The 25,613-nt window shown below is 36.0% G+C and overlaps 1 protein-coding gene across 2 annotated transcripts in view; it reads left to right on the top strand.

Moving 5' to 3' along the window:
• Positions 1–25,242, top strand: part of LOC133091951 (bifunctional heparan sulfate N-deacetylase/N-sulfotransferase 4) — a 241,907-nt gene extending 216,665 nt beyond the window's left edge. The window contains exons 9-13 of one of the 2 annotated variants that reach the window (XM_061191132.1): positions 7,080–7,254; positions 11,994–12,164; positions 13,100–13,209; positions 17,258–17,360; positions 25,123–25,242. In XM_061191132.1, the coding sequence (XP_061047115.1) occupies positions 7,080–7,254; positions 11,994–12,164; positions 13,100–13,209; positions 17,258–17,360; positions 25,123–25,242 (679 nt within the window). The remainder of the gene's footprint in view (positions 1–7,079; positions 7,255–11,993; positions 12,165–13,099; positions 13,210–17,257; positions 17,361–25,122) is intronic. The other variant, XM_061191133.1, reaches the window with a different exon arrangement.
• Positions 25,243–25,613: the final 371 nt, after the last annotated feature.

The raw sequence follows: 25,613 nt of genomic DNA on the forward strand, positions 1-25,613 counted from the left end.
GTTGTTGTTTTTTTTTGATATTGAGCTGCATGAGCTGTTTGTATATTTTGGAGATTAATCCTTTGTCAGTTGCTTTGTTTGCAAATATTTTCTCCCATTCTGAGGGTTGCCTTTTCATCTTGTTTATGATTTCCTTTGCTGTGCAGAAGCTTTTAAGTTTCATTAGGTCCCATTTGTTTATTTTTGTTTTTATTTCTGTTTCTCTAGGAGGTGGGTCAAAAAGGATCTTGCTGTGATTTATATCATAGAGTGTTCTGCCTATGTTTTCCTCTAAGAGTTTTATAGTTTCTGGCCTTACATTTAGGTCTTTAATCCATTTTGAGTTTATTTTTCTGTATGGTGTTAGGGAGTGTTCTAATTTCATTCTTTACATGTAGCTGTCCAGTTTTCCCAGCACCACTTATTGAAGAGGCTGTCTTTTCTCCATTGTATATTCTTGCCTCCTTTATCAAAAATAAGGTGACCATGTGGTCGTGGGTTTATCTCTGGGCTTCCTATCCTGTTCCATTGATCTATATTTCTGTTTTTGTGCCAGTACCATACTGTCTTGATTACTGTAGCTTTAGTATAGTCTGAAGTCTAGAAGCCTGATTCCTCCAGCTGTTTTTCTTTCTCAAGGTTGCTTTGGCCATTCTGGGTCTTCTGTGTTTCCATACAAATAAAATTTTTTGTTCTAGTTCTGTGAAAAATGCCATTGGTAGTTTGATAGGGATTGCATTGAATCTGTAGATTGCTTTGAGTAGTATAGTCATTTTCACAATGTTGATTCTTCCAATCCAAGAACAAGGTATATCTCTCCATCTATTTGTATCATCTTTAATTTCTTTCATCAGTGTCTTATAGTTTTATGCATACAGGTCTTTTTAAAAAATTTTTAATAGATCTTTATTGGAGTGTAATTGCTTCACAATACTGTGCTATTTTCTGTTGCACAACAAAGATAATCAGCCATATGCATACACATGTCCGCATATCCCCTCCCTCTTGAGCCTCCCTCCCATCCTCCCTATCCCACCCCTCTAGGTCATCGCGAAGCACTGAGCTGATCTCCCTGTGCTATGCGGCTGCTTCCCACTAGCTAACTATTTTACATTTGGTAGTGTACATATGTCAATGCTACTCTTACTTTGCCCCAGCTTCACCCTCCCACCCCATGTTCTCAAGTCCATTTTCTATGTCTTCTTCTTTATTCCTACCCTGCAACTAGGCTCATCAGTACCTTATTTTTTTTTTAGATTCCATATATATGTGTCAGCATATGGTATTTGTTTTTCTCTTTCTGACTTACTTCACTCTGTATGACAGACTCTAGGTCCATCCACCTCACTACAAATAACTCAATTTCATTTCTTTTTATGACTATGTAATATTCCATTGTATATATGTGCCACATCTTCTTTGTCCATCCAGAAGATGGACATCTTCTTTGTCCATCTGTCGATGGACATTTAGGTTGATTCCATGTCCTGGCTATTGTAAATAGTGCTGCAATGAACTTTGTGGTACATGTCTCTTTTTGAATTATGGCTTTCTCAGGGTATATGCCCAGTAGTGGGATTGCTGGGTCATATGGTAGTTCTACTTTTAGTTTTTTAAGGGACCTCCATACTGTTTTCCATAATGGTTGTATCAATTTACATTCCCACCAACAGTGCAGAGGGTTCCCTTTTCACCACACCCTTTCCAGCGTTTATTGTTTCTAGATTTTTTGATGATGGCTGTTCTGACCGGCGTGAGGTAATACCTCATTGTAGTTTTGGTTTGCATTTCTCTAATAATTAGTGATGTTGAGCATCTTTTCATGTGCCTCTTGGCCATCTGTATGTCTTCCTTGGTGAAATGTCTATTTAGGTCTTCCACCCATTTTTTAACTGGATGGTTTGTTATTTTGATATTGAGCTCCATGAGCTTTTTGTATATTTTGGAGATTAATCCTTTGTCTGTTGTTTCATTTGCAAATATTTTCTACCATTCTGAGGGTTGTCTTTTTGTCTTGTTTATGGTTTCCTTTGCTGTGCAAAAGCTTTTAAGTCCCATTTGTTTATTTTTGTTTTTATTTCTGTTACTCTAGGAGGTGGGTAAAAAAGATCTTGCTGTGGTTTATGTCAAAGGGTCATTTTCCTATGTTATCCTCTAAGGGTTTTATAGTGTCTGGTCTTACCTCTAAGTCTTTAATCCATTTGGAGTTTACTTTTGTGTATGGTGTTAAGGAGTGTTCTAATTTCATTCTTTTACATGTAGCTGTCCAGTTTTCCCAGCACCAGTTATTGAACAGGCTGTCCTTTCTCCATTGTATGTTCTTCCCTCCTTTGTCGTAAATTAGGTGCCCATACGTGCATGGGTTTATCTCTGGGCATTCTATCTTGTACCATTGATCTATATTTCTGTTTTTGTGCCAGTACCATAGTGTCTTGATTACTGTAGCTTTGTGGTATAGTTTGAAGTCGGGGAGCCTGATTCCTCCAACTCCATTTTTCTTTCTCAAGATTGCTTTGGCTATTCGGGGTCTTTTGTGTTTCCATACAAATTGTGAAATTTTTTGTTCTAATTCTGTGAAGAATGCCATTGGTAGTTTGATAGGGATTGCATTGAATCTGTAGATTGCTTTCTGTAGTATAGTCATTTTCACAATATAGATTCTTCCAATACAAGAACATGGTATATTTTTCCATCTGTTTGTATCATCTTTAATTTCTTTCATCAGTGTCATAGTTTTCTGCATACAGGTCTTTTGTCTCCTTAGGTAGGTTTATTCCTAGGTATTTTATTCTGGTTGTTGCAATGGTAAATGGGAGTGTGTCCTTAATTTCTCTTTCAGAATTTTCATCATTAGTGTATAGGAATGCAAGAGATTTCTGTGCATTAATTTTGTATCCTGCTACTTTACCAAATTCATGGATTAGCGCTAGTAGTTTTCTGGTAGCATCTTTAGGATTCTGTATACATAGTATCATGTCATCTGCAAACAGTGACAGTTTTACTTCTTCTTTCCTGATTTGGATTCCTTTAATTTCTTTTTCTTCTCTGATTGCTGTGGCTAAAACTTCCAAAACTATGTTGAATAATAGTGGTGAGAGTGGGCAACATTGTCTTCTTCCTGATCTTAGTGGAAATGGTTTCAATTTTTCATGATTGAGAACGATGTTGGCTGTGGGTTTGTCATATATGACCTTGATTATGTTGAGGTAAGTTCCCTCTATGCCTACTTTCTGGAGAGCTTTTTATCATAAATAGGTGTTGAATTTTGTCAAAAGCTTTTTCTGGATCTATTGAGATGGTCATATGGTTTTTCTCCTTCAATTTGTTAATATGGTGTATCACATTGATTGCTTTATGTATATTTGAAGAATCCTTCCATTCCTGGGATAAACCCCACTTGATCATGGTGTGTGACCCTTTTAATGTGCTGTTGGATTCTGCTTGCTAGTATTTTGTTGAGGATTTTTGCATCTATGTTCTTCAGTGATATTGGCCTGTAGTTTTCTTTTTTTCTGATATCTTTGTCTGGTTTTGGTATCAGGGTGATGGTGCCCTTGTAGAATGAATTTGGGAGTGTTCCTCCCTCTGCTATATTTTGGAAGAGTTTGAGAAAGATAGGTGTTAGCTCTTCTCTAAATGTTTGATAGAATTCACCTGTGAAGCCATCTGGTCCTGGACTTTTGTCTGCTGGAAGATTTTTAATCACAGTTTCAATTTCAGTGCTTGTGATTGGTCTGTTTATATTATCTATTTCTTCCTGGTTCTGTTTCGGAAGGTTGTGCTTTTCTAAGAATTTGTCCATTTCTTCGTGGTTGTCCATTTTATTGGCATATAGTTGCTTGTAGTAATCTCTCATGATCCTTTGTATTTCTGGAGTGTCAGTTGTTACTTTTCCTTTTTCATTTCTAATTCTATTGATTTGAGTCTTCTCCATTTTTTTCTTGATGAGTCTGGCTAATGGTTTATCAATTTTGTTTATCTTCTCAAAGACCCAGCTTTTAGTTTTATTGATCTTTGCTATCGTTTCCTTCATTTCTTTTTCATTTATTTCTGATCTGATATTTATGCTTTCTTTCCTTCTGCTAACTTTGGCGTTTTTTTGTTCTTCTTTCTCTAATTGCTTTAGATGTAAGGTTAGGTTGTTTATTTGAGATGTTTCTTGTTTCCTGAAATGGATTGTACTGCTATAAACTTCCCTCTTAGAACTGCTTTTGCTGCATCCCATAGGTTTTGGGTCGTTGTGTTTTCATTTTCATTTGTTTCTAGGTATTTTTTTGATTTCCTCTTTGATTTCTTCAGTGATCTCTTAGCTATTTAGTAGTGTATTGTTTAGCCTCCATGTGTTTGTATTTCTTACAGATTTTTTTCCTGTAATTGATATCTAGTCTCATAGCATTGTGGTCAGAAAAGATACTTGATACAATTTCAATTTTCTTAAATTTACCAAGGCTTGATTTATGACCCAAGATATGGTCTATCCTGGAGAATGTTCTATGTACACTTGTGAAGAAAGTGTTTTTGGATGGAATGTCCTATAAGTATTAATTAAGTCCATCTTGTTTAATGTATCATTTAAAAGCTTGTGTTTCCTCATTTATTTTCATTTGGGATGATATGTCCTCTGGTGAAAGTGAGGTGTTAAAAGTCCCCTACATTTATTGTTACTGTTGATTTCCCCTTTTATGGCTGTTGGCATTTGCCTTATGTATTGAGGTGCTCCTATGTTGGGTGCATAAGTATTTACAATTATTATATCTTTTTCTTAGATTGATCTCTTGATCATTAGGTAGTGTCCTTCTTTGTCTCTTGTAATAGTTTTTATTTTAATGTCTATTTTGTCTGATATGAGAATTGCTACTCCAGCTTTCTTTTGATTTCCATTTGCATGGAATATCCTTTTCCATCCCCTCACTTTCTGTCTGTATGTGTCCCTAGATCTGAAGTGGGTCTCCTGTAGACAGCATATATACCGGTCTGGTTTTTGTATCCATTTAGCCAGTCTGTGTGTTTTGGTTGGAGCACTTAATCCATTTACTTTTAAGGTAGTTATCGATATGTATGTTCCTATTACTATTTTCTTAATTGTTTTGCATTTGTTATTGTAGGTCTTTTCCTTCTCTTGTGTTTCCTGCCTATAGAAGTTTCTTTATCATTTGTTGTGAAGCTGGTTTGGTGGTGCTGAATTATCTTAGCTTTTGCTTGTCTGTAAAGGTTTTAATTTCTCCATCAAGTCTGAATGAGATCCTTGCTGGGTAGAGTAATCTTGATTGTAGGTTTTTCCCTTTCATCTCTTTAAATATGTCCTGCCACTCCCTTCTGGCTTGCAGAGTTTCTGCTGAAAGATCAGCTCTTAACCTTATGGGGATTCCTTTTTATGTTAGTTGTTTTGTTATTGTTATTGTTATTTGTTTATGTTATTGTTATTTGGAAAAGCCGCTTTACCCTGCGGCTTTTAATATTTTTTCTTTGCATTTAAGTTTTGATAGTTTGATTAATATGTGTCTTGGTGTGTTTCTCCTTGGATTTATCCTGTATGGGACTCTCTGCGCTTCCTGGACTTGATTGACTATTTCCTTTCCCATATTAGGGAAGTTTCCAACTATAATGTCTTCATATATTTTCTCAGTCCCTTTTTTTTTTCTCTTCTTCTTCTGGGACCCCTATAATTCGAATGTTGGTGCATTTAATGTTGTTCCAGAAGTCTCTGAGACTGTCCTCAATTCTTTTCATTCTTTTTTCTTTATTCTGCTCTGAGGTAGTTATTTCCACTATTTTATCTTCCAGGTCACTTATACATTCTTCTGCCTCAGTTATTCTGCTATTGATTCCTTCTAGAGAATTTTTAATTTCATTTATTGTGTTGTTCATCATTTTTTGTTTGCTCTTTAGTTCTTTTAGGTCCTTGTTAAACGTTTCTTGTATTTTCTCCATTCTATTTCCAAGATTTTGGATCATCATTACTATCATTACTCTGAATTCTTTTTCAGGTAGACTGCCTATTTCCTCTTCATTTGTTTGGTCTGGTGGGTTTTTACCTTGCTCCTTCATCTGCTGTGTGTTTCTGTGTCTTCTCATTTTGCTTAACTTTCTGTGTTTGGTTTCTCCTTTTTGCAGGCTGCATGTTCGTAGTTCCTGTTGGTTTTGGTGTCTGCCCCCAGTTGGTAAGGTTGGTTCAGTGGTTTGTGTAGGCTTCCTGGTGACTAGTGCCTGTGTTCTGGTGGATGAGGCTGGATCTTGTCTTTCTAATGGGGAGGACCACGTCCAGTGATGTGTTTTCAGATGCACCTGGTGTGTCTGTGACCTTATTATGATTTTAGGCAGCTTCTCTGCTAATGGGTGGCATTGTGTTCCTGTCTTGCTAGTTGTTTGGCATAGGGTGTCCAGCTCTGGAGCTTGCTGGTCATTGAGTGGAGCTGGGTCTTAGGGTTGAAATGGAGATCTCTGGGAAAGCTTTCGCCATTTGATATTATGTGGGGCCGGGAGGTCTCTGGTTGACCAATGTCCTGAACTCGGCTCTCCCACCTCAGTGGCTCAGTCCTGACACTCGGTCGGAGCACCAAGACCCTGTCAGCCACGTGGCTGCTAGTGTTGGAGGGTCTCCTGCAGAGGCAGGGGTGGCTGTGGCTCACTGTGGGGACAAGGACACTGGCAACAAAAGTTCTGGGAAGTACTCCTTGGTATGAGCCCTCCCAGAGTCTGAAAAATTCTTAACAAATTAACGATACGAATTAATTTAAAATATTTACTAGGCAATATGGTGTAATTTGCTGTTTGCCAAGGGTAAACCTAATTTTTCTGGTTTTGGTTTTCGATAGCACAGAACATCAACCCAAATCTAAAGGGTTTTCCCTCTGTTCTTTAACAACCTACCTATTTCATCTCACTCTTTCCCCTGCCCTAACTAGTCCATTAGAACAATATTACCTGGGATTGTTTTTACATTCGAAGTGTATAGAATAGTATCTATTTTGATTATTATAACACCAATAATTAGAAATTGATATAAATGGATGTAAAAATATTTAAATTATTTCTTATCCATAGTATGGCAGGAAATCAATTAGTCCTCAAATTAATTAATTGTCTTTCTCTGCCTTCAGGTATATGGAATTTTTCCCTACTCCATCCAACATTACAAGTGACTTTCTATTTGAAAAGAGTGCTAATTACTTCCATTCAGAAGAAGCTCCCAAACGAGCTGCATCTCTGGTCCCCAAAGCCAAGATCATCACCATCCTCATTGACCCCTCAGACAGGGCATACTCTTGGTATCAGGTATGAAGCAGTGAAAAATACCGTTAAAAGCATTTGGTCATAGCTTGAATGTAAGCAATGATGAATTACCAAAGTAAAGTCCAGATGTATTGAACAGTCAAATGTTAAAAAAGCTAAACAAACAAAAAAAATTATGAGAAATAAGAACTATTGATAAGACCTAATTGATATCAATTTGGGCAAGGAGTTTCAAGCATAACATAACAGAAGAAAATCACACATCAAAGAATTAATAGATTGAACCATATAAACATATAAAATGTTGGTCAGTCACAATTAACAAAATTAAAATAACTATCTAAGTAGAGCTTCTTTAGCAATACATGTTAAATGGCTTAGTTCCCTTAATTTGTAAAAAAATTTCCTGCAAATTGGTAAAAGTAACTAACTACTAAATAAATATTTGAGTAAAAAAATGAGCAGACAAGCAAAAGGCATAAACAATTTACATACACACACACAAATCCAACCACACAATAATTTACATGAAAAATGATCAACCTAATTGGGGATCAACAAAATATAAATCAAAATGGTACTTTTAAAAATATCATCTTGGCAAAAATTGTCACGCTTATTCTCTCTGTTGACAAGGGTGTGATGATAAAGGTGCTCGAACTTTCCAATAGAAGGATATATATGGAGATATTTTCTGAAAACTAATTTGATGACAGTTATCAAAAGGTTTGTAAAGGTACTTTTGTGCTGTGATTCCTCTTCTGGAATCGATTATAAGAAAACCTCAAAAGGATTAAAAACATGTATCCCTTTTTTATTCATCGAGGTACTAATCATAATAATAATAACAAAAGGAAAAGTAAATATCCTACAATATAGAATTGTGTCACACTGAAATGGAGTATTCTTCAGCATTTCATGATGGTTTTAATCCATAGAATGATAATTAAAACATAGTGTTCATTCTAATGTGTGGATAGATATTAATCAAATAAGCAAAAAGGTATATAATTAGAAATTTTGAATGCTCTGTGAGGAAGTATGGGAGGTGCTATGAGAGCACTCTCTAGAGAAATCAACTTTAGACTTAAAACTGACGGACGAGTAGGTTTAACTGAGTGAGGGTAGAGGGAGAGTGGGGCAGAGGGAAAGTATGTGTAGTCCCCTGGGTGCAAAGAACCACAGCACAGCTAAAGAACTAAGAAAAAGGTTCATGTGGTTAGAGAGCAAAACCTGAGGTGGAGACCTGCGGGAGATGAGTCTGAGAGGCACATGGGGGCTAGAAGCCAAGTGGGAGAACCAAGTGGCCACCATTCCTTGAGCCGTCGAAAGCCGTTTTAAAATGTTAAACCAGCATTAGTTTAACATTAGTTTAGTTAATGTGTAACTACCAGAATTCCTTTTAGAAAACATGATACTATCTGCTATTTGAAGAATGGATTGGAGTGGAAGAAGTGACCACTCAGAGAAGTCAAGTAGAGGCTATTGCAATAGTCCTGCTGTGAAATGGCAGTAGCAAGGACAAAGATAGTAAGTAGAAACGGGATGAAGGATAAAGTATCAAGAAATCTTTAAGGATTAAAATCAACAGAACCTGGTCAGAAAACAGTGTCAAAGATAAATCAAATTTCCAGTCTGGGCAACCGGATGATAACCATATATTCCCGTGAAAAAGAAGCACTGAAGAAGGATACAGGTGTTGTGCAGGGGTGGGGGAAGGTTAAAGATGTAATTTGCAATTTAAAAAAGTAATTGAAAATCAGTAACAAATATTTACTAAATCATTAAATGGCAAGATCTAATGATGGGGCTAATACTACTGTAATTTTGAAATAACGGTGAGTATAAACATTTGATATATCTGAAAGACCTGTAATGTGATTAAAAAGAACTGATTTTTATTGGTGGTAAAATCACAAGTACAGTACATATCAAATTTTATTTAGAAGTTACTAAAAATGAAGAGACTTTTTTTGAAGATTCATGCTCATAGATCCTCTGAATTCTATCAGCGGGAGTTATTAAGAACCCCTGCATTGAAACTTAAGGGATAGAAAAGGGTTTACATGTACTTGCTGGTAAGTTTGAAGGTCTGGGATAGAGAAATTAAAGTGACTATGATGGTCTCTTTTTCCTTTAAAAAGTTGAGAACAAGTTAATCTAATGAAAAGAGGGGGAAAATTTGGGAGGCAGTAGTTTAAGGACAGAAAAAAAGGGGTATGAAATCTTGCTACAGGGGTGAGGTAAAGTTGACCAGAGAAATGTAAAATTGCCCACTGCAATGAAAGCCTAATTAAAGCTGATGACCTTGAATTTAAGGTGGTAATAATCTATATGTACTAAAATCCCAATGATATGAGTGCATACATAAATTAATGCCAAAATAAAGTAGATTAAAAGAAAAAATTTAATAGCATTGTAAAATAACAAGTAATTTTTCTTTTTCCTTTATTCTTTTTCTTGACTTTTCAAAATTTCTTTAATAAACATATGTCGCTAAGAACAAATAATGATGGACAGAAAAATGTGATACTGCAAACTGAGATTGCAAGTGGTTAGGAATTCAAGTGGAACACTTGTTTGGGTAGCAAAATCCAGAAATTATTGTTAGAATCCATGAGTCAATGACTCCCTAATATACAAAAAAGTGTCTTTATCACTTTAACAAAATTCACATTGCAAAGCAAGATAAACTTATTTTTTTCAATCGTGCCAAAAATATTGAGATGTTAAGCCTTAATGAAACATTTTGAATGTGAACACTTGGGGGAAAATGTTGCACATTTTCCTGGCAGAAAAAATGGTCACTGCTTAGAGCAGATTTATATGAATCTTTTTTTTTCCCACATGGATTCAAAAATTTTTTTTAAAAAAGAGAGACTCTATGCCTGCTTCTTCAAGTAAATTCTTTGAACATACACATTTGAAATGAATAAATTTTTCTGATAATACTTTTTATTGCTATATTGCTAAGAGTAGGGTCCCCAACCTGCTGTACATTTCAAAATAATGCAACCTATTACTTAGGTTACATTATTACCCAGTCCTGTCTATTCAGTAAGTACCATAAATTTGAAGCTCAGCAGGTATAATTCAGAAACTCCTACAAACGTCACCTGCCACTATAATTTCTACCCCACATTTTTATAATGGGCCTCACAGAGGACCTATAGTGCTATTTTTTCCAGTTCTGTGTGACTTCTGGTCATATTTTTACGCTAATCTTTTTAGTTGCATAAGTATAAAAAAAAGTTGGTGCTAAACTGGTATAAGTCAATATAGAGCAGATTAAGTACAATTCCATATTATCACTGTGCAAAGTAGAAATGTTCGCATTACTGTATTAACATGCACATAGTATGTTTATATTTCTTTACTCAAGTTACCCTGTTTCTACACCTTGTATTAATTAAATGTACTATGTAGTCTCTATGTATGTAGCATAATGCATTTACAAATAAGGTCAATAAATATGCAATTATGAGAGGGCTTCAAAAGTATTATTATTTCTACCAACCTACCACTCATTAGTTACACTTTAACCATTTACCACTTAATTATCTTTACTTTCTTAGCAATTTTTATTTCTAACATATATAAGGGCTGCTATTACATAATTCTATCAGGCTCTAATATACTTCTATCCTTATCCTGTAGTAAATTTTCTTTAAGTTCACTTTTAGATATCTTGCAAAATCAATTCATCCATTCCCACACACCTCATTCGTCTTCACTCAAATTTACTTTAAAGTTCTCTTAGTTTCCACATTTATTTTTTTCTGCTTATTAAAATCTTTCTCACTACGTTTTAACTCAAAAGCATCAATCATTAAAAAAGATCCCTTCTTCTTTCATTCAGAACTAATCACTTATTGGTCTGACTATCACAGCAAATAACTTATACCTCTAGTCAAATATATGACTTTATCACAATCTGTTAATCTATTGTTTTCCGTACCAGATTTTGATTTCTTTGAAGACAGCAATTTTGTCTTACCTATATCTTTTTATCTCTAGAATCTATTGCAGGTTATTGTTCTGGGAAGGATCTTAATAAATGCTTATAAAATTGTATTGATTTGTGTTGGGCTCTTGAGCTTGACCAATGATGGTAGGAGGTGAAAGATTCAGAGAATTTGGTACTGAAAAGCAGTAGTGAATTGGTATTTAGGAATTAGCAGAGTTAGGTGGAAACCCTTGGGAGGGTCAAAGTGACGTGCCTTGGGCAACATCAACATAAATGTGACACCTGAGCAAGCATGAATAAACATCTGCCTTCTCTGTACCCATAGCACCTGACACACAGGGATATTGGGGAATTGTCAGAACCCTCAGCAGTGGCTGTAATGAAACAAGAGCACAGTAATATGTGAGCCTACTCCTGCCAATCAAAAGCTCTTTTCATCAGGCTTGATCTGTCTGGTCCCTGACATCTTTTCACTTATAATCAGACCCATGGAGAAAATCCTTGTACTCTGTCTCTTGTCTTGCACCTAAACATTTTAGACATGAAGGCAACCACAGGCTTATCTGAATGCTACTTGAAATATATGGAAAGCTTATACTCTATATAAACAATATGCCAATGCCTAGGTTTCAAGATAGTATGCACTTTTCACCTTATTTTTCATTCTAAAATCAATTAATTATTTTTTGTTACTTTTTTTGGAATAAAAGACACATGACATCCACACATATATCCACACATCAAACACATACATGCACACATACCTATGTAGGCATAAAGAAAATTAATTTTACAATTGACTTTCTTATTAAAGCACCAAAGATCACATGAAGATCCAGCTGCCCTGAGGTTCAATTTCTATGAAGTTATCACAACAGCATATTGGGCCCCATCTGACCTGAAAACTTTGCAGAGAAGATGCCTATTACCTGGATGGTATGCGGTCCACATAGAAAGATGGCTAACTTACTTTGCTACTTCTCAGGTAATGTCCTGAACTGAATTTCTTCTGTTTATTATATCCTCATAGTGTTGCACTGACAAACAGAAAATATAAATTAACATTGCCACAGATAGCAATTTATTATCAGAGATGATCATACCTAAGGAAGAAATGTGGATTTTTACATTTTTAATGTCAATGGTAGTATTACAATGTTAAGTGGCTGTGAAACACATTCTGGGGATCTTCTTTTGGATAGTAGCTGGTCTCAAAGTGGTAGGGCCTCACACAGGAGGCATCAGGTGCTTCATAGGCAATCACCAGTAGAGGAGCAGCCAGTTAGACAGAACCTTTATGGAACACCATGTGCAGATACCCATGTGTCATCTGTCCTGTGGGACTCTTATAAGGAAAGAAGGAGGTCATGGATTAGACTGTCAAAACGGAAAGTGTTGTAACAGCTCCAGGAACTTGGGATAGAACAGGAAAAAAGGATTTGAGGAAAGTGTCCACATCCTTTATCTTCTTCATTCCAGTCAGGTCACAACTAAAACCTGAGTTCTCTGGTGTGGTTTGTAAGGAGGATAGATGGGTAATTTTCATCTGTATGCCCATTATTTCCAAGCCCTTTGCTCCAAGGTTAACTCATGGAATTTCATAGGTTGGATAATTATCTGTATTACAGAGCAGACGGAAAATCGTGTTTCTACTGAACTACTAAATCAAGAGAGTGTCAGTGTTTATTTATGATTTACAATCAAGTTAGTTAAGGGTTATAAAAAATGCCTTTGGCAAAATTTGCTGTTTATTTGGAAGGACACAAGAATAGTAAACATTAACATGTATGCTAAGTAGTGCATATTTTCTTCCTTTTCACACTGATCTAATTGATTAACATCATACCAGGTCAAGGGAGGCAGCTTGGTCTATTTAATTTAATTTTGTTCTTCATAAAGTGACTATTTTTGACTCTACAGTTGCTAATTATTGATGGACAGCAGCTGAGATCTGACCCAGTTACTGTGATGGACGAAGTCCAGAAGTTTCTGGGAGTTACACCTCATTATAATTACTCTGAAGCACTAACGTGAGTCTATTCTCATGGTTGATTTCATTTCCATTATTTGCCATCATAAATTATCACTGGTAGGTGTGTATATAGCATCATTAATACTAGGTATGAATTTATACATCATTATGCTACTCAAAAGCAGTCAAAGGAATGTCCTCATTATTCATGTAGTGTCTCCCTTTTGAATACCAGGAACACTTTACCTTATAGGCATTTTATGTATCACAAATTCCCCTTTTTGTGAGCTTTTTCCCAGTATAAATTTGTTTAAGTAAACTTTCTACATGCCTACTCTATGCAGAAAGTGTTCTAGGAATTGAGGTTACAAAGGTGAAAAAGATGATCTCTTTCCCCAAGTAATTTACAGGTTAGAAATAAAATGTTGATGGCCTCCATTAGCTCTGTGAAAGTGAGTAGTGTTTTGGGCAGAATTGGGAAAGGGATACATTCATGTTTTACTCTGTATTTATTAAATTGTGTATAACCAAATATAATCATGTATAATGTTGTAGTTATTATTGCACAGCTGACCGCCCAGAACCCACCGGCATGTAACCGTAGCCATTTTATTATGCTCATGGATCCTGTGGGCTGGGAATTTAGACAGGACACAGCCAGGACAACTTGTCTCTGCTCAAAATATATACCTGGGGCCATATTTGGGAAGACATGAATATCTAGGTATGACTTGAACGGCTGGAGACTGGAGTCTTCTGGAGGCTTCTTTACTCACATCTTTGGCTCTTGGACTGGGATGGCTCGAAGCTGAGCTCAGTGGGACGAGACCTTTCTGTGTGACTTTCTCACAGTGTAGTGGCTTTGTGTTCTGAGAGGGGGTGGTATATCGAGGGAATGTGGTTCAAGGCCTTCTCTGACCTAGCCTTGCAAGTCACATAGCATCACTTATGCCATATTCTATTGATTGCAACCAAGTCACTAGAGCCAGTGCAAATCCAAGGGGAGGGAAAGGAGCCTCCACCTCTTGATGAGGAGGGGCAAGGGCGTTCTGCAGAAGAGAATGTGGGAGGGGGGGTATTGTTGCAGTCACCTTGGGAAAATAAAATCATATACTTGGGTAATTGAAAATAGAAAAAAAAGTGTAAAGAAGCAAAATAACAAACAAAAACAAAAGCTCCAAGCAGTCAAAATATATATTTAAAAGGGCATGTACTTGATGCCCTCACAAAGGCCTGATATACAGCCTATTAAGTTTTAGACAAAATTTTAACAAGCTTGATTATATAATTTCCCAGTTCACAGCAGATTAGAATCAGCAATTAGACAATTAGAGAGGGTAATGGAAGGACAGGAAAAGAAGCAATAAGATTGGGTTGTTCCTTATCCACTAAAACAAGTCTAATGAAGTTTTTACCTACACATGGAAATTACAACACAAGGCATGGCCCCTGTTGATTAAGTAGACAAAGCTTCCCATAATACATTTACATAAATACTTATTGATGTCAGCATGTCTTCCCCTGCCTGCCTGCAGTAGTTTAGGGAATGGTTCTATCCTGTTTACTACAAATAGTTCCTTATGGTTCAATAAACCTGTAAAATCATACTTTTAAAGAAGAGATTACAAACAAGTACAGAATATATGGTTTTTAATATGTCTCACACATCACAAAAATTAATAACTATAGTGATGTTCAGTGTAATAAAAGAACTTGTAAGGCAACAAATTCATATCCTCAAAGTTGTCTAACAGTTATTTGAGAAAGGCTTTGCATCTTAATTTCACAATTTCATGCCTACTGAAACCAACCCATAAAACAAGGAATTGATATAACTTAGCAAGAATAAATGCCCATTGTTAGACTTCGGGTATATAACATTGTCAATGCAATAAATGAAACCAGGGCAGCAAAGTAATGTGGATTCAAGGTTATGGCAACCCTGTCTAAAAGAATGACTTTCAATATTCTGGATGGCTCTCCTTCCTCAGGTTGTATTAAGCTCTGCCTCACAACAGCTGTTTGGAGAGCAAGGAGAGACAGCAGCCCATCCTGAGACCTCTGTACACCGGAGAGCAAAGGAGATGCTCTCAGTGTGTATAAATATCTTGGCTTGGTTGCCAGAGCTGTATCTTACCTTAATGCAGTTAAATATTCTCATCCTGAGGCAGAAAATGCTGTTTAGGGGCACTGTTATGCTGCCTTCCCCATCTCATTTTGTACAGCATGCAGAATTGTTTTTCCTCTTGGGAAATTAATGAAAACTAGAGAAAGGCCTATGATAGGCAAGGAGCAGATTGAAAAGTCCAGGTTGGAAATGACTCTGTCTTCCTTTTATCCATTTAACCAGTGATGTATTTAATTTTAATTGATAACATATACTAGGACAACCTGGATTGCAAGGATCACGTCTCTAGTAATAGATTGGGCAGGGAACTGTGATGAAAAATTCCCTCTCTCCCTAAATGAGTTCACATATGTGCAGAAGCAAATTGCAGGTGCACCGGTATTATAGGAATGGGCCCAGGGCAACAAAATATTCTGCAGCTAATTAACTTTACGTCCTACTCAATTATGCACCATCTTTCTAAAACATCTGCTGAGCAACAAAAATGCAAACCTTTTCGATGTTTTATGCATGCAGCAAGTCCCATAGCAGTAAATTTAAAATTTCCCTTCCTATTTGGTTTATTCTTTCATTTTTCCTATCTTGTTAGTCCTAAACAAAAATTCTTATATATCTGAGTTTAAACCAAATAATTAGGCCACACATTCTTTCTTTTGTAACTTTGTGCAGCCATGGGAGCAAAACAACATTAGAATTTTCTTTAAGAGTATTGGGTCTGAATTAACCAATAGGATCATCTGCCTTCAACAAAAGAAATGAAGATTTGTCTAATCTTCCATTCACCATTTGTATAATCTGTGTCTCATGTTCTCTGGAAAAATATAGTGAATTATATCTTTACGCTTTTAATTTCCTCCTTGAAAAGTATAAACATTTTGAACTGTGAAAAAAAATATAGCAGTTTTCTTAGAAGCTTTAATTCAGGTTTATATACATGGAAGCAACCTAAGTGTCCATCGACAGACGAATGGATAAAGAAGATGTGGCACATATATACGATGGAATATTACTCAGCCATAAAAAGAAATGAAATTGAGTTATTTGTAGTGAGGTGGATGGACCTAGAGTCTGTCATACAGAGTGAAGTAAGTCAGAAAGAGAAAAACAAATACCATATGCTAACACATATATATGGAATCTAAAAAAAAAAAAAAAAGTGGTCATGAAGAACCTAGGGGCAAGACGGGAATAAAGACACAGACCTACTAGAGAATGGACTTGAGGACATGGGGCAGGGGAATGGTAAGCTGGGACAAAGTGATAGAGTGGCATGGACATATATACACTACCAAATGTAAGATAGATAGCTAGTGGGAAGCAGCCACATAGCACAGGGAGATCAGCTCGGTGCTTTGTGACCACCTAGAGGGGTGGGTTTGGGAGAGTGGGAGGGAGGGAGACACAAGAGGGAAGAGATATGGGGATATATGTATATGTATAGCTGATTCACTTTGTTATAAAGCAGAAACTAACACACCACTGTAAAGCAATTATACTCCAATAAAGATGTTTAAAAAAAAAAAGAAGTATATTTACATTACATTCAGTCACCTTACTATATACCATTGAATGATTTCAAAGAAATCTGTGAATATATTTTAACAGGGAAATCATATAAATAAGAAAATAAATATTCTAAAGATCCTATGTATACGGTTGTAGTTTTGTAGTTCATCTTTCATCTTTTATAGATGAACAGGTAAAATATAAAACTTTATAATTTCATCATAAGAAAAGACTAAAGATCTATATGTTCTTTTTCATTACAGTAGAAATATCAAAAATATATAACATATAGTTTATTTAATCTCATAAATCAATTCAATGAATATTTGTAGAATTGAATTAAATTAAATCCAAACAAAAGGCATATGAAAGTGCATTTCCTTTATACAATTGGTGAGGCTCTCTCAAAATTCTGTGTATAATTTATAATCATTATATTTTTATTATCATTTATATATTTGATCTTTTGTAGTTTTGATCCCCAGAAGGGCTTTTGGTGTCAACTACTGGAAGGAGGAAAGACCAAATGCCTTGGAAAAAGCAAAGGTCGAAAGTATCCACCCATGGATCCAGAGGTAATATTTTCCTCATCTTTGAAATACACTGGTAGAACCCTGTGCATACAACTATTTCAAAGCTAGTAGACAATAAATTTGATTCCTTTTTCTGCTTTTTCGTTGCTATCGATAGTTTTATATATTTGGAAAATAAATAGACCAACAGAGATAGATGATTGATAGATATCTGTAGAAGCTGTGTGCTGGGATGCAATTCAAACATAAATACTTACTGAACAGTAACTCCTTTCCAAATGTGTAAAGTACTTAAATAAATTATCTACTAGACAAGTGGTTTTGGACAAAATATATAAGCATTATTATTACTTATTAAATACATGTATCCAACGCCTATACAATGCATGGTACTGAGTTAAGCAAAGGAGAGTAAACTGCTCTGATCACCAATTACAACATGTGGTGGAGAGGTTCTTCCACATCGCCAAGCAAGGCTCAGACACCAGCTGGGTGTCCCACAACTCAACACAATTCTGACACTGTCTTCCCAAAGATAGTAACAGATCCCACAGGCTAAGGGCCCCATCCTACAAGACTGTCGGTCCCTGTTCAGGTTTTCACCTCAAGTCCCAAGTCCAGGTTATCACCTCCATCTTGAACCACTGGCTATAGATTGGACGTTCCAAACACCCCCGCCTTGGTTCTGTTTAATATGCTAGAGCAACTCCCAAAACTCAGAGAAACATTTTTCTTATTGGATCACTGTTTTATTACAAAAGGATATAACTCAGAAATAGCCAGATATATGAGCTGCATAGGCCAAGATATGGGGTAACGGTGGGGAGCTTCCATGCCTTTTCTGATTTCTCTAGTCTCCCCAAATCTCCACGTGTTCATCAACCCAGAAACTCTCCAAACCCCATCCTTTTTTGGTTTTTATGGAAGTTTCATTACAGGGACATGATTGATTAAATCACTGACAAATGGTGATTGATTCAACCTCCAGCCCCTCTCCCTTTCCCCGTGGTCAGGGGATAACATTAAAGTTCCAAACTTTTGCATCAGAGGGCAGACAGCAGAAGCAAGAAGAACTACAATCCTGCAACCTGTGGAACAAAAACCACATTCACAGAAAGATAGACAAGATGAAAAGGCAGAGAGCTATGTACCAGATGAAGGAACAAGATAAAACCCCAGAAAAACAACTAAATGAAGTGGAGCTAGGCAACCTTCCAGAAAAAGAATTCAGAATAATGATGGTGAAGATGATCCAGGACCTCGGAAAAAGAATGGAAGCAAAGATCGAGAAGATGCAAGAAATGTTTAACAAAGACCTAGAAGAATTAAAGAACAAACAAACAGAGATGAACAATACAATAACTGAAATGAATACTATACTAGAAGGAATCAATAGCAGAATAACTGAGGCAGAAGAACGGATAAGTGACCTGGAAGACAGAATGGTGGAATTCACTGCTGCGGAACAGACTAAAGAAAAAAGAATGAAAAGAAATGAAGACAGCCTAAGAGACCTCTGGAACAACATTAAACACAACAACATTCGCATTATAGGGGTCCCAGAAGGAGAAGAGAGAGAGAAAGGACCCGAGAAAATATTTGAAGAGATTATAGTCGAAAACTTCGCTAACATGGGAAAGGAAATAGCCACCCAAGTCCAGGAAGCGCAGCCAGTCCCATACAAGATAAACCCAAAGAGAAACATGCCGAGACACATAGTAATCAAATTGGCAAAAATTAAAGACAAAGAAAAATTATAGAAAGCAGCAAGGGAAAAACGACAAATAACATACAAGGGAACTCCCATAAGGTTAACAGCTGATTTCTCAGCAGAAACTCTACAAGCCAGAAGGGAGTGGCATGATATACTTAAAGTGATGAAAGGGAAGAACCTACAACCAAGATTACTCTACCCGGCAAGGATCTCATTTAGATTTGATGGAGAAATCAAAAGCTTTACAGACAAGCAAAAGCTAAGAGAATTCAGCACCACCAAACCAGCTCTACAACAAATGCTAAAGGAACTCTCTAAGTGGGAAACACAAGAGAAGAAAAGGACCTGCAAAAACAAACCCAAAACAATTAAGAAAATGACCACAGGAACATATATATTGATAATTACCTTAAACATGAATGGATTAAATGCTCCAACCAAAAGACACAGGCTTGCAGAATGGATACAAAAACAACACCCATATATATGCTGTCTACAAGAGACCCACTTCAGATCTAGGGACACATACAGACTGAAAGTGAGGGGATGGAAAAAGATATTCCATGCAAATGGAAATCAAAAGAAAGTTGGAGTAGCAATACTCATATCAGATAAAATAGACTTTAAAATAAACAATGTTACAAGAGACAAGGAAGGACACTACATAATGATCAAGGGATCAATCCAAGAAGAAGATATAATAATTGTAAATATTTATGCACCCAACATAGGAGCAAATCAATACATAAGGCAAGTGCTAACAGCTATAAAAGAGGAAATCAACAGTAGCACAATAATAGTGGGGGACTTTAACACCTCACTTACATCAATGGACAGATCATCCAAAATGAAAATAAATAAGGAAACAGAATCTTTAAATGACACAATAGACCAGATAGGTTTAATTAATATTTTTAGGACATCCGATCCAAAAACAGCAGATTACAGATTCTTCTCAAGTGTGCATGGAACATTCTCCAGGATAGATCACATCTTGGGTCACAAATCAAGCCTCAGTAAATTTAAGAAAATTGAAATCATATTAAGCATCTTTTCTGACCACAACACTATGAGATTAGAAATGAATTACAGGGAAAAAAAATGTAAAAAACACAAACACATGGAGGCTAAACAATACATTACTAAATAACCAAGAGATCACTGAAGAAATCAAAGAGGAAATCAAAAAATACCTAGAGACAAATGACAATGAAAACACGACCATCCAAAACCTACGGAATGCAGCAAAAGCAGTTCTAAGAGGGAAGTTTATAGCTATACAAGCCTACCTCAAGAAACAAGAAAAATCTCAAGTAAACAATCTAACCTTACACCTAAAGGAACAAGAGAAAGAAGAACAAACAAAACCCAAAGTTAGCAGAAGGAAAGAAATCATAAAGATCAGAGCAGAAATAAATGAAATAGAAACAAAGAAAACAATAGCAAAGATCAATAAAACTAAAAGCTGGTTCTTTGAGAAGATAAACAAAATTGATAAACCATTAGCCAGACTCATCAAGAAAAAGAGGGAGAGGACTCAAATCAATAAAATTAGAAATGAAAAAGGAGAAGTTACAACAGACACTGCAGAAATACAAAGCATCATAAGAGACTACTGCAAACAACTCTATGCCAATAAAATGGACAACTTGGAAGAAATGGACACATTCTTAGAAAGGTATAACCTTCCAAGACTGAACCAGGAAGAAATAGAAAATATGAACAGACGAATCACAAGTAATGAAATTGAAACTGTGATTAAAAATCTTCCAACAAACAAAAGTCCAGGACCAGATGGCTTCACAGGTGAATTCTATCAAACATTTAGAGAAGAGCTAACACCCATCCTTCTCAAACTCTTCCAAATAATTGCAGAGGAAGGAACACTCCCAAATTCATTCTATGAGGCCACCATCACCTGATACCAAAACCAGACAAAGATACTACAAAAAAAGAAAATTACAGACCAATATCACTGATGAATATAGATGCAAAACTCCTCAACAAAATACTAGCAGACAGAATCCAACAACACATTAAAAGGATCATACACCATGATCAAGTGGGATTTATCCCAAGGATGCAAGGATTCTTCAATATACACAAATCAATCAATGTGATACACCATATTAACAAATTGAAGAATAAAAACGATATGATCATCTCAATAGATGCAGAAAAGGCTTTTGACAAAATTCAACACCCATTTATGATAAAAAAATCTCTCCAGAAAATGGACATAGAGGGAACCTACCTCAACATAATAAAGGCCATATACGACAAACCCACAGCAAACATCATTCTCAATGGTGAAAAACTGAAAGCATTTCCTCTAAGATCAGGAAGAAAACAAGGATGTCCACTCTCACCACTATTATTCAACATCGTTTTGGAAGTCCTAGCCAAGGCAATCAGAGAAGAAAAAGAAATAAAAGAATCCAAATTGGAAAAGAAGAAGTAAGACTGTCACTGTTTGCAGATGACATACTATACATAGAGAATCCTAAAGATGCCACCAGAAAACTACTAGAGCTAATCAATGAATTTGGTAAAGTAGCAGGATACAAAATTAATGCACAGAAATCTCTTGCATTCCTATACACTAATGATGAAAAATCTGGAAGAGAAATTAAGGAAACACTCCCATTTACCATTGCAACAAAAAGAATAAAATACCTAGGAATAAACCTACCTATGGAGACAAAAGACCTGTATGCAGAAAACTATAAGACACTAATGAAAGAAATTAAAGATGATACCAACAGATGGAGAGATATACCATGTTCTTGGATTGGAAGAATCAGTATTGTGAAAATGACTATACTACCCAAAGCAATCTACAGATTCAATGCAATCCCTATCAAATTACCAATGGCATTTTTTATGGAACTAGAACAAAAAATCTTAAAATTTGTATGGAGACACAAAAGACCCCGAATAGCCAAAGTAGTCTTAAGGGAAAAAAACAGAGCTGGAGGAATCAGACTCCCTGACTTCAGACTATACTACAAAGCTACAGTAATCAAGACAATATGGTACTGGCACAAAAACAGAAACATAGATCAATGGAACAAGATAGAAAGCCCAGAGATAGACCCACGCACCTATGGTCAACTAACCTATGACAAAGGAGGCAAAGATATACAATGGAGAAAAGACAGTCTCTTCAATAAGTGGTGCTGGGAAAACTGGACAGCTACATGTAAAAGAATGAAATTAGAACACTCCCTAACACCGTACACAAAAATAAACTCAAAATGGATTCGAGATCTAAATGTAAGACCGGACACTATAAAACTCTTAGAGGAAAACATAGGAAGAACACTCTTTGACATAAATCACAGCAAGATCTTTTTTGATCCACCTCCTAGAGTAATGGAAATAAAAACAAAAATAAACAAATGTGACCTAATGAAACTTAAAAGCTTTTACACAGCAAAGGAAACTACAAACAAGACGAGAAGACAACCCTCAGAATGGGAGAAAATATTTGCAAAGGAATCAATGGAAAAAGGATTAATCTCCAAAATATATAAACAGCTCATGCAGCTCAATATTAAAGAAACAAACAACCCAATCCAAAAATGGGCAGAAGACCTAAATAGACATTTCTCCAAAGAAGACATACAGATGGCCAAGAAGCGCATGAAAAGCTGCTCAACATCACTAAGTATTAGAGAAATGCAAATCAAAACTACAATGAGGTATCACCTCACACCAGTTAGAATGGGCATCATCAGAAAATCTACAAACAACAAATGCTGGAGAGGGTGTGGAGAAAAGGGAACCCTCTTGCACTGTTGGTGGGAATGTAAACTGATACAGCCACTATGGAGAACAGTATGGAGGTTCCTTTAAAAACTAAAAATAGAATTACCATGTGATCCAGCAATCCCACTACTGGGCAGATACCCAGAGAAAACCAAAATTCAGAAAGACACATGCACCCCAATATTCATTGCAGCACTATTTACAATAGCCGGGTCATGGAAGCAACCTAAATGCCCATCGACAGACGAATGGATAAAGAAGATGTGGTACATATATACAATGGAATATTACTCAGCCATAAAAAGGAACGAAATTGGGTCATTTGTTGAAACGTGGATGGATCTAGAGACTGTCATACAGAGTGAAGTAAGTCAGAAAGAGAAAAACAAATATCGTATATTAACGCATGTATGTGGAACCTAGAAAAATGGTGCAGATGAACCGGTTTGCAGGGCAGAAGTTGAGACACAGATGTAGAGAACAAACGTATGGATACCAAGGGGGGAAAGCCGTGTTGGGGGTGGGGATGGTGGTGTGATGAATTGGGCATTTGGGATTGACATGTATACACTGATGTGTATAAAATTGATGACTAATAAGAACCTGCTGTATAAAAAAAATTAAAAAACAAAAAAAAAGTTCCAACCTTTTAATCACAAGGTTGGTTCCCCATGAACCAGCCTCCATTCTTAGGTGGGGTCCAAAAGCCACCTCATCAACATAACAAAATATACCTTTATCTCTATCTCACTTAGGAAATTCCAAGGGTTTTAGGAGCTCTGTGCCAGAAATGGGGTCAATGATCAACTTCATATTTCTTATTATGAATCACAATATCACAAATAGGATACAGGATAAAACAGTTATGAGCCCAGATTTATTATAGGAGGATAAATTAGTTACAGTCACTTGTTTATAGTAAGATACACAAAACAATGTGAAACTACAAAAAGGCAGGGGAAAAAAATCTTTCAATAAAAGTTATGGTATGTGGAGATAGACTAGGATTGGGAAACCAATTAGCAATCAACTGAGCAGATATAATGAGTATCTCTCCTAAGACAAGGTGGGCCAAAGGAGGATGGAAGTGATTAGGTATTACTATGGATATAGAAGAACCAGAAGGTCCTCAAACTATACCTTTGAACTCAATAATTTCAAAAGGGCTTCAAAAATCACTTTAATCTACCAAGAAATCAATGTAAAATTCCACTACTTCTATAAAAATCTTATCCAGAATTTGAAGTGTTTACAATCTAGTTTAAGGGAAGAAATGTAATGAAATACCTGGTGAATGGTACAAGACGAAATGTAGTTGTCTTAAGTCCATTTCCACAGTACACACAAAAGTGGCTAAGGGAGTTTTAGGAAGAAAGAGACTCATTTGTGCTAAAATATTGGGAGGGCTTAAGAGAGATGGTGTAACTTTGACCAGATGGAAACCTATACGTGGGCCATTGCTGCCTATATTTTCACAGGAAAAATGTTCATCTCTACTATTTTATCAAAGAGACACAGAACTATGTTCATTGGGTTCTAATATGAGGTAAGTGACATCCAGAGAGAAAGACCAATTATAAATTTTCTGTCTTCCAGAAATAAAACAAACTAAAACCACAGATATATCTGATAATCCTTTTTTAAACCATTCATCTAAAAATGGCCCATCAGTCCAGCTTGGTTAGGAATATAAGAATCACAGGAAAGATCATTATAATGATCTTTATAATGAGACCTTATAATATCTTTGAAGAAGAAACGCTTAATTATTTTTCAAAAAAACTGTTTTGGTCCTGAATAAATATAGAAAACATTTTATAAATTGCAAGTTATTTCTTTAATCATGAAATTCAACTTTTGTGATTATGTTCATTTTTCATCTTTATGCTATGACCCAATTTTACATAAAGTGACCAATTTTAAAAACATAGATGTTTTTTCTGTAGATTTGGTACCACATCCAGTCCCTACGTACCTCATTCTTCTTTAGTATTATATACTTCTTATCAACTTTTCTCCCTACATAGACTTCAGCAATCCCTTAATAAATAGGTGTTTTAGTGGTTGTATAAGGCACATAAGTTATACCTGGACCCATTTTTATTTTACAGCTACACTTCTGCCAAATCTTTTCTAACGGTAAAAATGAGTGATATCTGCGGAAAAATACAAAGAAATACCTATTTTATAGCCAGTCCTAGTGTAGTAGAATTTCTTAAGAAATGTGCGCAATCTCACATTAATGATTAATTAATCAATTAATTAATTAATTAATTAACTAATAGCTTCCTTTGCCTTCTTTTTCTATTCACTTTTCAGTCTAGAACCTTCCTCTCTAATTACTACCGAGATCATAATGTGGAACTGTCCAAACTGCTACACAGACTGGGGCAGCCTCTCCCATCATGGCTGAGACAGGAGCTACAAAAAGTGAGATAGCACTGGAGAGAAGAACCAAGGCTCCCAAGATACTGACTTTTACTATGAAACAGAAAAACAACGCCCCCATCTTTTATCCCCTTAATGCACTTGTGACTGTCAACAGAGGATCGTGTGAATAAATCTCCTTCTATCTTTTTCATAAAATGAAAACTGTTATATATGCACGCATTGGCAATTACTAGCATCAATCCCTGTGTGAGCTTTTGAGAAATAATGTGGGGTTTTGTGGCATTACCCAGTTTCCAATGTGGGGATCATAACACAGCCCAGTTCCTCTGTTAACCATAAGGTTTCCAAAACTGTGTTTGACTGAGAACACTGATTATATGCAAGAGACAAATTAGAATCTTGAGGAAAAGATAAGGACT

This window comes from Eubalaena glacialis, chromosome 5 (genome assembly GCF_028564815.1).
Source record: "Eubalaena glacialis isolate mEubGla1 chromosome 5, mEubGla1.1.hap2.+ XY, whole genome shotgun sequence".
NCBI lineage: Eukaryota > Metazoa > Chordata > Mammalia > Artiodactyla > Balaenidae > Eubalaena > Eubalaena glacialis.